This window comes from Carcharhinus amblyrhynchos, chromosome 30 (assembly GCF_965287045.1).
Source record: "Carcharhinus amblyrhynchos chromosome 30, sCarAmb.v2.hapA, whole genome shotgun sequence".
Lineage (NCBI taxonomy): Eukaryota > Metazoa > Chordata > Chondrichthyes > Carcharhiniformes > Carcharhinidae > Carcharhinus > Carcharhinus amblyrhynchos.
Window position 1 is genome coordinate 16,900,773 of NC_137353.1, and position 12,967 is coordinate 16,913,739.

The 12,967-nt window shown below is 41.5% G+C and overlaps 1 protein-coding gene across 6 annotated transcripts in view; it reads right to left on the reverse strand.

The window, feature by feature from the left end:
* Nucleotides 1-12,967, reverse strand: part of LOC145360108 (putative oxidoreductase YteT) — a 264,299-nt gene that overhangs the window by 221,154 nt on the left and 30,178 nt on the right. For all 6 annotated transcript variants that reach the window (XR_013889666.1, XM_080215071.1, XM_080215072.1 and 3 more), the window contains exons 3-5: nucleotides 6,964-7,048; nucleotides 3,479-3,552; nucleotides 1,745-1,804 (exon numbers count right to left, since the gene is read on the reverse strand). Coding sequence is in view for 5 of the 6 variants with exons in the window: in XM_080215071.1 (XP_080071197.1) it covers nucleotides 1,745-1,804; nucleotides 3,479-3,552; nucleotides 6,964-7,048 (219 nt within the window). In the remaining variant the exon portion in view is untranslated. The remainder of the gene's footprint in view (nucleotides 1-1,744; nucleotides 1,805-3,478; nucleotides 3,553-6,963; nucleotides 7,049-12,967) is intronic.

Consider the following 12,967-nt stretch of genomic DNA (forward strand, 5'->3'; position numbering starts at 1 on the left):
GTACCCCAGGTTACTGTGGGAGGCAAGGGGAGAGATTGCAGTGCCTCTGGTGATGATCTTTGAATCATTGATGGAGATGGGAGAGGTTCTGGAGAATTGGAGGATTGCGGATGTGGTTCCTCTATTCAAGAAAGGGAGTAGAGATAGCCCAGGAAATTATCGACTGGTGAGTCTAACCTCAATGGTTGGCAAGTTGATGGAGAAGATCCTGAGAGACAGGATTTATGAACATTTGGAGAAGTATAATATGATCAAAAATAGTCAGCACGGCTTTGTCAAAAGCAGATCGTGCCTTACAAGCCTGGCTGAGTTTTTTGAAGATATGACTAAACACATTGATGAAGGAAGAGCAGTAGATGTGGTTTATATGGACTTCAGCAAGGCGTTTGATAAGATCCCCCATGCAAGGTTTATTGAGAAAGTGAGGGGGCATGGGATCCAAGGAGACATTGCTTTGTGGATCCAGAACTGGCTTGCCCACAGAAGGCAAAGAGTGGTTATAGGAAGGTCTTTTTCTGCATGGAGGTCAGTCACGAGTGGAGTGCCCCAGGGATCTGTTCTGGGACCCTTGCTGTTTGTTATTTTTATAAATGACCTGGATGAGGAAGTGAAGGGATGGGTTGGTAAGTTTGCCAATGACATGAAGGTTGGAGGTGTGTTGTGGATAGTTTGGAGGGATGTCAGAAGTTGCAGCGAGACATAGATAGGATACAAGACTGGGTGGAGAAGTGGCAGATGGACTTCAACCCGGATAAGTGTGTGGTAGTTCATTTTGGCAGGTCAAATGGGATGAAGGAATATAATATTAAGGATAAGACTCTTAGCAATGTGGAAGATCAGAAGGATCTTAGGGTCTGGGTTCATAGGACTCTCAAATTGGCTCCGCAGATAGAGGATGTGGCTAAGAAGACGTATGGTGTACTGGCCTTCATCAATTGAGGAATTGAGTTTAGGAGTCGGGAGATAATGCTGCAGCTGTACAAGACCCTGGTCAGACCCCACTTGGAGTGCTGTGCTCAGTTCTGGTCACCTCATTATAGGAACGATGCAGAAGCCATTGAAACAGTGCAAAGGAGATTTACAAGGATGTTGCCTGGATTAGGTGGCATGCCTTATGAGGATAGGTTGAGACAGCTCGGTCTTTTCTCTTTGGAGAGAAGAAGGATGAGAGGTGACCTGATAGAGGCGTATAAGATGTTGAGAGGTATTGATCAGGTGGATTCTCAGGCTTTTTCTCAGGGCTGAAACGGCTGCCACAAGAGGACATGAGTTTAGGGTGTTGGGAAGTAGGTACAGGGCAGATGTGTGGGGTAAGTTTTTCACTCAGAGAGTGGTGGCTGCGCGGAATCAGCTGCTGGCAGTGGTGGTGGAGGCGGATTCAATAGGGCCTTTTAAGAGACTTCTGGATGAGTACGTGGGACTTAGTAGGATTGAGGGTTATAGGTAAGCCTAGTAGGTAGAGATGTTCAGCACAACTTGTGGGCCGAAGGGCCTGTTTGTACTGTAGTTTTTCTATGTTCTATGTTCTAAAACTGCAGGAAGGTATTCAGATTCAGCTAATGCTTGCAACAATATCAATTACTGACACAACCACATCACTTTGAAATTCTCCACTTATATAAATTAAGATTTGTTTTGAGTTTGGCCATATAAAACAGCAAAATATGCTCTCTGTATCTGGTGCAACCATTTTTTGCTGCACCATAACCTTTTCACTTGCAGTAATAATATGTTGATGACCTACTGCCATAGGTTTCTCCAGCAGGATGTGGTAACCCTTTTTTGCAAATGCCACTGCTGGGTCCTGCAAATTTAAATGAAACAATATTTCAGCAATTAAGAAACTGGCTGTTAATGGCATTAATAGTTTGCACATAATTAATTATAAATTATAAGACTATATTAAGTATTAAATATAAACTGTGTTCTGTCATTAAATGTTTGGGAAAATGAGTTCCATCCAGGATATTAAAAACAAAATCAAATCTCACCATGTCATCAACACAGAATTCAACCTATTCCTGACATTTGCACAGATATTCCAGTCAAGTTGCACTTAATGCACAGACAGTTAATTGTGTGGACGGTTCAAGTGGTTTAAAACTATGAGTAACTGAACCAAACAGGCTTGATGTGAGTCCTGGTCAGAATGTAATTAGCTGATCTCTGGCAGGGTTACAGTACCCATGATACAAATGACCTCAATACTTAAAAGGCTGGAAGCAGAATATCTACCAGGAGATCTCTACCCACCATGGGCTCATATTCAATTCCGTCCTTGGGTGATTGTCTGTGTGGGTTTCCTCCGGGTGCTCTGGTTTCCTCCCACAGTCCAACAATGTGCAGGATAGATGGATTTGCCATGATCAATGCATGGGATTATGGGGATAGGGCTGGAGGTGGACCAACGTAGAATGCTCATTTGGATTCTATGGACTAGTGACTACAGGAATTTGAGTTGGATGCAAAGGAACAGTCTGATTTGTGTGTATTATTCACATGGGCCTAAGAGCTGATATCCAGAGGTGAGCTGCGAGTGACTGTCCTTGACATCGGGGTAAAATACTTCGCTGGTTGGAGTTACATGCCAGGCACAAAAGGAGGATGGTTGTTATGATTGTAGATCAATCATCTCAGTTCCAGGACATCTCTGCAGGAGTTCCTCAGGATAGTGTCCGAAGCCCAACAATCTTCATCTGAATCATCAATATCCTCCCATCCAGGTTTGGGCTGATAAGTGGAAGTAACATTGTGTCATTGCCTGACACAAGTGCCAGGCACTTTTCCTCTCCAGTAACAGAGGATCCAGCATCTCCCCTTGAAATTGAATAGCATTACCATCACTGAATCTCCCATTACCAACATCCTGGGAGTTACCATTGATCAGAAACTGAACTAGATCAGTAATATAAATAGTATGGTTACAACAGTGGGTCAGAAACTAGGAATTACGTGCAGAATCTCTCATGTCCTGACCCCCCCCAAAACCTGTCAATCACCTCTCCTTATTAACCATTTTGGCATTCTCTCCTTTATATTCTTTCCAATCTTCAGATCTGTTCCAGTTGTTGTGCAATTATATGCCTTCTAAAAAAATTTTATCATGTCTGTGTACCTTAAATCCGGTTGGTGGGCCCTCTCCTTAGAATTTTTCTCTCATTGGAATTTGTTCAAATAACAATTTATTTCCGATTCTCCATTATTCTCATACATAGAATATTTAAAAATTTATACATTGCCATTATATTCCCATAATTATTCAGATAAATTCAACTTGCAGCATTATGTTAACATCACTTCTTCCTGATCCCATTTCATGCATCCTCAGACTGTTGGTTAAGATGGAATATTTAGGTACCTAACATTGGTTTTGCATTGCTGCTTTAAGCTGATGCTTCAGCTGTCCTGTTATTTGTTTGTTTTTGTCTGTGATCTGTGCTAATTTACATTAAACATGGAAATGACTTTGTCTGTGTACCTTATGCTGTCTATCTGGAGTTGCTATGATAACAGCATCGGCAAATTTCTCCCGTTCTGCAGCATCTTTCCAATCTGCCAAAAACAAAACAAGCGAGAGTTATTAATCAAAAAGTATTGATGAAAAATATGTCTAATTAACTGTCCTTTGGCTTCAAGAAATATTGAATCAACATTTCAACAGTTTTTTTTCAGCAATATTGAAGTTCTGAACTACCAAAGACTATAAATCAACTTTGTCCGATTTCACTCTCTGTATTTTGAATTACAACCAGTTGGAGTCATACATAGCACAATGAAGGTTGTGGGTGTTGCAGGTCAATCACCTCAGTCTCAGAATATCACTACAGGAGTTTTTCAGGCCCAATCACCTTCAGCTGCTTCATCAATGTCCTTCCTTCTGTAAGGTCAGAATTGGGGTTGCTTGCTGATGATTGCACAATGTTCAGTACCATCCGCAGATAACGAAGCGGTTCGTGTTCACGTGCAGCAAGTCCTGGACAACATTCAAGTTTGGATTGCTAAGTGGCAAGTAACATCCATGCCAGACAAGTGTCAAACAATGGCCATCTCCAACAAGAGAGAATTCAACCATTATGCCTCGAAAGTCAATATCATTACCATCTCTGAATCCCCACTATCAAACTTGGAGTTGCCATTGCTCAGAAACTGAACTGGCCCAGCTTTGTTAACACTGTGGCCAAAAGAATAGGTCATATGATGGGAATTCTGCAGCGAGTAACTCATCTCCTGACTCCCCAAAGTCTGTCCACTGTCTATAGGACATGAGTCAAGAGTGTGTTGGAACACTCTCCATTTGTCTGGATGACTGCAACTCCAATGACACTCAAGACATCTATCACCATCCTGGTCAAAACTGCCCACTTAATTGGCACACCAGCCATCACAGACGCACGCTGGCTGTATTGTGCATCACATGCAAGATGCACTGCAGTAACTCATTAAGCCTCATTCAACAGCACCTTCAAAACACGTGTGCTGGGATTTTACAGCCTTGTTCATCCAGAAACCGTAAAATCCCACCTAAGTCAGCAGACCTTTCCATTATCTGCCCCTCGCCCGCTCTGATTCCTGTGGTGGAATCTCTAACACCTAGAAGGACGAGAGAAACAGATGTATGGTAACACCACTACCTGCAAGTTCACCTCCATAGTGCACACAACCATGATTTGGAAGTATGTCGCTGTCCCTTCACTGTCACCAGGTCAAAGTTGCAAAACTCCCTACCGAACAGCAATGTGGTTGTGCCTAACCACAGGGACTACAGCGGTTCAAGACAGCTACTCAATATCACCTTCTAAAGGGCAATTAGGGATGGGCCTAACCCGCAACCCTTGAAAAAAAATTAATGTTTTGTATTTCCTTTACTCTTACTTTACTAATTTTCTTTGCTTCTATTTTCCTTCTTTGGAAGCTGCTGTTTCTTCTTTGATATAGTTGCACATACACCAAATACCTACCAGCAACTCTTTGCACTCAAGACTAAAAGACTTTTGACAGGTTTTTCAACCATGCTCACATTACTGCCAAGCCTGATTCTCTCTTCAGCCACAAATGTATTTTTCAGTAAGTGGAACTGGATAGCCATCATGGGCAATAATTTGGCTGTTTCTTTCTCCTTAAGGTCTAACTCAGCATAGAATAAGCGCGAGTGAAAATGCTATCTTCCTACTCTCGGTTAGCTAGTAATTCACAGCCGTACCCAGGTATGGACTATTCAGACCAGGTCAGCGAGGATGAACTACTCTTCTCTTTGTCCATTCCTGAGTTGGTTTTAAAAGAGTTTGAATTTATAAAGGAGATTATATTGCCTATTTAGTATATGTATTTAACTGTGTGCAGCTCGGTACATGAAATAAGCCAGCCAGGTTCCTTAAGTTAATAGCTCAAGTGAAGATGCAGAAATTAACAAAAGAATTAAAATGTACAAATATGTTCAACTACCCACGAATGGAGAAACAGCACGCACACAATTCCCCTCAAGCATGCAAAAAACAAATAAAGCTCTGCAGAACATCAGACCTAAAAACCTTGGCCAAGTAATAGGTAAAGTCAGGAAAACAATTTTTCAAGGATTGACTATGAGCTGTTTGGAACTAAAGAATACCTTTCCATACTAGTTGTTGGTAGTTGGCATTTCTCAATGGAAACATTTGTGTTGATTCAGAATTCTCCTTTAAGGACTCTTAGTTTGCAGCAATTAGGTCTTTTCATGAGTGATTTGAATCACAAACAGCTCAGCTTAGATGAGAGGGGTTTCAGAAGAGAGAGATGACGCAAGGCTGTTGCCTTTGGCAGTTTCTCTCTTGACTATTCAAATCAAGTATATTTTTTTAAAACACCCAAAAGCTGGAACTCATGACCTCTCAGAGCTTTGTAGTCTCTATGTCTCCATGGAAGCAGCTTATATTCTCGGCAAATACAACATAACTGCTATAGCCAGTGTTCTTTGCCTAGCGAGAAGTGACTTCTCCAAAAATGTTCAATACATATGCATATTCAGCTGATGACATTATAAAGTTATATTTGTCCAGCTGCCATTATAAATTAACATTTTATATGATGCATCTTCATAACAGTATCAAGTAAAGTTGATCCACAACTTGCTGACTCAGATATAAGGAGTTCTGTCTGGGGACTATATTACTGCTGGATTGGTGGTGCTAGCGTTAAATCAGACATAAGCTCCTTGAAGATTTCAAAACAATTCATAAAAACCTGCCATAAGTGAATCCACACTGATGAGCTAGTGAGAAGGGAGTGGATGAAGATCAGAGCTGGCCAAAACTAGGTTTTTCCTCTTCTTTTCAGCAGGATACAATCTTCTTGTTGCTCCAGTCTCAATACTATCACAGCATGGTGGCACAGTGGTTAGCACTGCTGCCTCACAGTGCCAGGAACTCGGATTCAATTCTGGGTCACTGTCTGTGTGGAGTTTGCACGTTCTCCTCATGTCTGCATGGGTTTCCTCCAGGTGTTCTGGTTTCTCCCCGCAGTCCAAAGATGTGCGGGTTAGGTGGATTGGCCATGTTAAATTAACCCTAGTGTCAGGAGGATTAGCAGAGTAAATATGAGGGGTTATGGGAATAGGGCCTGGGTGGGATTGTGGTCGGTGCAGACTCGATAGCCTGAATGGCCTCCTTCTATGATCACAGAGATTCTATACTGGTCATAATGTGGTTGGTGGTGCTACAGCTAGAAGGCAAAGAAATCAGCCAATTCTCCACCTTGGTCTAGATTCAGAACATTTATCTTCTGCTCCAGATGAGCAGTACTTCAAGCATTTACACCTGTAAGCAGTATATTTATTTTGATAAGATAGAAAAAAAAAGCAGCACTGGTAGATTTCTAAATTCAAATTAACTCAAGTTTTGCTCTATATACTTAAAGTTTAATACAATTAGCCACTTTGGTTCAACATTAACAGCCATGTAGTAATGTGAGCAGCCAAACAAAGTTACTAACGATTGAAGACATTCCGATCTTGCACCGAGTAGTTAATCTGCAAATTCTGTCTGGCAATTAGGCGACAATCTGCTACTCCCACAACCTAGAACATAGATAATATAACAATAATTAGTTCAGATAATAACAAAATGTTGGAGCAACAAATGTTAGAGATAACATAATTACAATTAAAAAAAACAGTAACACAGCTATCATCAGGAAGACAGAATAGAATTGATGTGGTAAAGAAAGATCATGTTGCAATCTTAGTAGATGTTATAACTGGATGGGAAGATTCCAGAATGGAGCCCTTGCTCAGAAGACTGTAATTGTACTTTTTTTGTAAAGCATGGAGGAACAGAGTCACATTTAACAAGAAAAAATATTAAATATGAAAACATTGGATTATGATACAATACTCCTTTACTTTGCCCTTAGCTTAACAAATTAACACAGATTTTAAGATCACCACAGATTACAAATGATATCTTAAGCTATAACAGTTTCAATAACACAAACACCTCTTTAAGCACCCAAATTGGCTGTGGTCAAATGCACACATACTGTTCTGAACCCAAGTTAGTGTCTGTGGATTTCTTCTCAGAATTCCCCCAGATGATTGCCACTTGAGAGTTTCCAAATTCCATTCCCAAAAACATGCTTCAAAATCTTCTTTCACAATAATGCTTTCCCTTTGTAGTTTGCAATCTGAAATCCAGTTTATGTTTTCCACATTACTCTTTTAAACAAAGCTTATGCTCCACTTCTAACAGTAAGTCCAATATCCAGGTTTTATACTACTCCTATAGTATTTCTTATAGGGTCATAGAGGTTTACAGCATGGAAACAGACCCTTTGGCCCAACTTGTCCATGCTGTCCCTTTTCTTTTTAAAGCCCCCAAGTTATCCCAATTGCCTGCATTTGGCCCATATCCCTCTATACTCATCTTACCCATGTAACTGTCTAAATGCTTTATAATAGACAGAAATATACCCACAATTTCTTTGTCTTGACTGTTGTACAGACAGTTTGCAGTTACTTTAAACTCTTGATTCCCAGATGCTGCTAAAGTGGTGTCAAACTTTGATTTACCTCTGTAAAACTGGTTACTGCAATTGTCTCTTTACTCAATATTTTGTTTACTCTTCCTTGAATTCTGCTGGATAATACCTTGATCTATTTTCTTGAAGAATGTTTGAATAAGACTGATGTTACGTCCCAATTCTCTGGTTATCTGGTTCTTTAGGCAGCCTGCCTCTTTGCAGAATTCTTCTGACAGATGTTTACTCAGTAAGAAGTTTCACAACACCAGGTTAAAGTCCAACAGGTTTATTTTGTGGCACAAGCTTTCGAAGCACTGCCCTTCATCAGGTGAGTGGAAGTTGTGTTCACAAACAGGGCATAAGTTTGTCATATATCAGGGCAGATGTTCACTCCCCAGTGTCCAACTTCAATATACGCAGCTAAAACTAAACTCAAATAAACCTATCGTAAAAGGCCCCCAATTGCTAAAAAAACCACTGTTACTTTTGCCAGTCTTTTTACTCTTCACACCATAACCTTCTCTAAGCACAATAGAAACACAATTGGAACTGAAACCAACCTCCACACCTTTGACCAGGTTGAATCCAATTATAGGTTTTACCCTTCCCAAGCACAGAAACATTAAATTAAACCCACTTGAAACTATACTTTATTTCTAATGTTTGTCAACACAAATATAAGCTCCTTAATTTGATTTTCCTAACACACTTTAATATAGGAATTGTACACACCACCAAATAGTGGGAAACAGGTGGAGAAAAAATATGTAAACATATCATGAAGTAAAAGAAAAAGTATGATAGTCATGGGAGATTTCAACTACCCTCCATATCATTGTCCAGAAGAGGTTAGTAAAAGGGATAAGGTGCACAGGGCTCATTTCTAAGGCCGATGGAAGCTAAAGAAGAGAGAACTCACTTTTAAATCTAGTAATGGGGAATGAAACAGAGCAGATAAGTAATAAAAGAGGAACATCTAGAAAATAGTGACCATAGAATAACATGGTTTGGGGCAAATAATTGAAAAGACGCTATATGACAAAGACCAGAGTGACAGATTAGAGAATTATTTTATGCAAGGACTGAACATTGAACATTGAAAAATAAAACGGACAATAATATTGGCAAACGATGATATAGAACATTAATGGAAAATACATAAAACAGTATCCAGAGCCCTGGCTTTTTTCCATGCTAAAAACACTTTTATTAAAATTTATGCGGTTCATGCGGTTCAGGTGGCACTGGCTAGGGCAGTATTTATTGCAAATCCCTTATTACTGTAGAATACCACAGAAACCCTACAGTGCAGAAGGAGGCCATTCGGCCCATCGAGTCTGCACCAACAACAATCCCATCCAGGCACCATTCCCACAACCTACTTATTTACCCTGCCAATCCCCCTAACCTCCGCATCCCAGGATACTAAGGGGCAATTTAGCATGGTCAATTCATCTAACCCACACATCTTTAGACTATGGGAGGAAACCCGAGCACCCAGAGAAAACCCACGCAGAAATGGGAGAATGTGCAAACTCCACACAGTGATTCAAGTCACGAATCGAACCCAGTCCCTGGAGCTATGAGGCAGCAGCGCTAATCTTAATGCTGCCTTTAACTGCCCATGAGAAGGTGATGATGAGCTGCTTTTTTGAACCACTGGAGTTCATCTGGCCCTCACAGTGCTGTTAGAAAGGGAGTTCCAGGATTTTGACCTAGTGACAATGAAGAAATGATGACATAGTTTTAAGTGAGGTTAGTGTGTGGCTTGCAGGGGAACTTGTGGATAGATAGTGGTGTTCTCATGCATTTGCTATCCTTGTCCATCGAGGTAGTAGAGATTACAGGTTTGGAAGGTGTTGTTGAAGGAGACAATGACCCAAGCCAGGAATCGAAGCAGGTTCCTGGCGCTATGAGGCAACAGTGCTAACCACTGTGCCACTATACCGCCCCAGGAATGTGAATAATACAAGTACATAGCCAGAAGAGCACAGCAAGACAAGAGAGAACGCGAAGAGCCTGTTCTGATGAAAGATCATTAACCTGAAATATTATTGTTTCTCTCCATAGATGCCTCCTGGCCTTCAGAGGATTTCTGTATTTGATGTTTTCATTGCAGATTTTCCGTGGAAATCTGCAATGAAAACATCAAATACAGAAATCCTCTGAAGGCCAGGAGGCATCTATGGAGAGAAACAATAATATTTCAGGTTAATGATCTTTCATCAGAACAGGCTCTTCGCGTTCTCTCTTGTCTTGCTGTGTTCTTCTGGCGATGTACTTGTATTATTCACATTCCTGGGGCGGTATAGTGGCACAGTGGTTAACACTGTTGCCTCATAGCGCCAGGGACCTGCTTCGATTCCTGGCTTGGGTCATTGTCTCCTTCAACAACACCTTCCAAACCTGTAATCTCTACTACCTCGATGGACAAGGGTAGCAAATTTTATTTGCAGATTACAGAATACAAAGAGACTAGGAGAGCAGACAATAAACAAATAGGAAGCAAAAATGAACTGAAATTACTTTATCAAGGAACATAAAACAAAATAGTAAAATATTGTACGGGCACAAAAATTTTAAAAAAGGAGAGCTGGGGTTGAAATTCATCCCCGTCCCAAATGTAAATATCAAGAGTGTGCCTACTTCACACCTGCAGTGCCATCAATTAGTTTGAGGCATGCTGTCTACCCCCATTAGGGAGATCTGTGAAGCAAATGGCCAGCAGTCCAAGCAATGTCACTGAGAGCAGTGATCACTGCTGGGACTGCAAGAACAATCAAGGAAGGCATTCAGTGATGGAGCCCAGACTTAAAGCTAAGCCTGGGATCCTGCCTGGGCCAGGCTGGCTGGGGATACAACATAGATGAAGGCCTGAATTTTACATGGCCCCAACCAGCGAGTTTTTAGGCAGTGGGGGCGGGGAGGCGGGTGATGCAGTGTGAAATTCCCAACCTCACAGTGACTTTATGCTACAGTGGGTAAGGCTTTGGATGGGAAGTTCGCCCTTGCTCCAACTGATAGCTACTTAAGCGCTGCTTCCCACCCAGCCACAACTTTTTAGGCTGAAGGAAATCTGGAAATAATCTAAGTTAGATCTGGGGCAGACGGGTCATCTTTATCACAAGCTTCATCCTGACTGACACCCCTTCAGATCGCCCCCACCTCCCTTTAAGGCTCAGTCACGTCTGGACACCCTCCCCCTCTCTACCCCATGCGACAGACCTCTTTGTTGGGAACCCATTTTGCCCTTAATGCATTCCCTATCTGTCCAGCTCCCTATCTGTTGGCAGATAGTGTGTCCACACTGGGATATTCCTTCCTTCTCTTACTATGTTCAAGGAGAGCACATTGGAAGCTGCTTTGGGGTCTCAGCTTCATCCCTGTATCTCTGCCAGTACCTCAGCTACTTCAGCCTCCCTCACTGATAGAGTCCAGTCTCAGTTCTTTCACCATCCACTCAATCTCAGCCAGGCACCTTTCCATTTCATCTACATGATTCAATGCTTGTGTTATGGAATCCCACTTCTGACACCAAGATGCAATTAGGAATTTAACACATGGACAGCGCAAAAGTTTACAAAATAAATTCCTTTTATTCTACCAGCATCCAAGCTGCATAAACTCTCAAGAGAAAACTTAAATCAAAGGGATAAACTACTTAGAGTGAATATTAATGAGTGATGCTCCAGCTCCTCAATGCATTGACTCACCTACCTTGAACTGCTGCTGCAGCTCTTTGCCACTTCCCTGCTCTCCTTTTCCTATCTCCCAGCCATTACCAGAGACTTCAAGCTGTCCTATTCATGGCCTTGGCTTGGATCACACCGCAGCTCAAGTGCTAGACTCGTCCTTGCTGCTTTCTCCTTTAGCTCACGGCATCTGGTTCTGCCCCTCAGCCTGCCAAAGACACTACTCCTTGCACAGAGGGGCCACAGGAGCCAACTAGTTCCCCATTGGCTTCTTTCCCCTATCATCACCACGTGTTGCTGGGGGCTCCACTACATACATATACCCAACACTAAAACTAAAACAGATTAATTAATTACAGGATCTGGTTTTGATTGTCATCCAGGTAAAACTATAAATATTGTTATGGTGTGCCCCTAATTTTGGGAGGGAGACAGTTCTTAGAGGTCATATGATCCACTGGACCAATCACAGAGTGGCAATTGATTGATAGTTGGAGTCTGGGAATCGTTGAGTTTACAAGCATTTTTAAAGCGGTACTATATATGTGTAGTTGTTTCTGTAAAATAAAGCTCCTTTTCATCTATCTACTTTGTTGTTCATCAGTTCCTCACTGTTATTACAGATATATTCTGTTGTTATGTATTTGCCTTAGATCTAAACATGTCTGCTTGCAATATTTTTTAAAATGTAGCTTTTCACGACTGCATTATTCAACACTGAGTGTTAAGGCTAATGTCTCCAATCCAAACTGATGTGAAGGTTTTTGCCCAGGATAAGCTTAAAATGCTCTGACCACATGCAGACTGAGTACAGCCGGAAGCACAATTTCTGTGCTGGCAGATATACAGTGGACATGATTTTCTCTAGACACCGATTACAAGAGAAGTGTAGGGAACAGAATGGTCAGAATTCTCTGGTCCCATCTGCCCTATATCCTGCCAGTGAAAATGGAGAACTTGGTGCTCAACCAAAATTCCATTCACCCAAGTAGAACTGGAGAATCCCAGCTACGGGCGAGGTCGGTGAATTCCAGCTAATATATTTGTTAACTTTCATAGAATTCACTTAAAGCATTTGTCACTGTCAGCAGAACAGGGCGCTACAAGACTTAGGGAAAATTGGCAACGCCAAACTCCTTAGTCTCATCCAATCCTTTCATGTCATTATGCACAGAAATATCCAGTTTGAAGGCAGCACTTCTGACTGTTTTAGGGTGAAGAATGGAACGAAACAGGTTATATTCTACTCCCTACTTGTATTTTCTTCACCATACTCCTGATTTTTG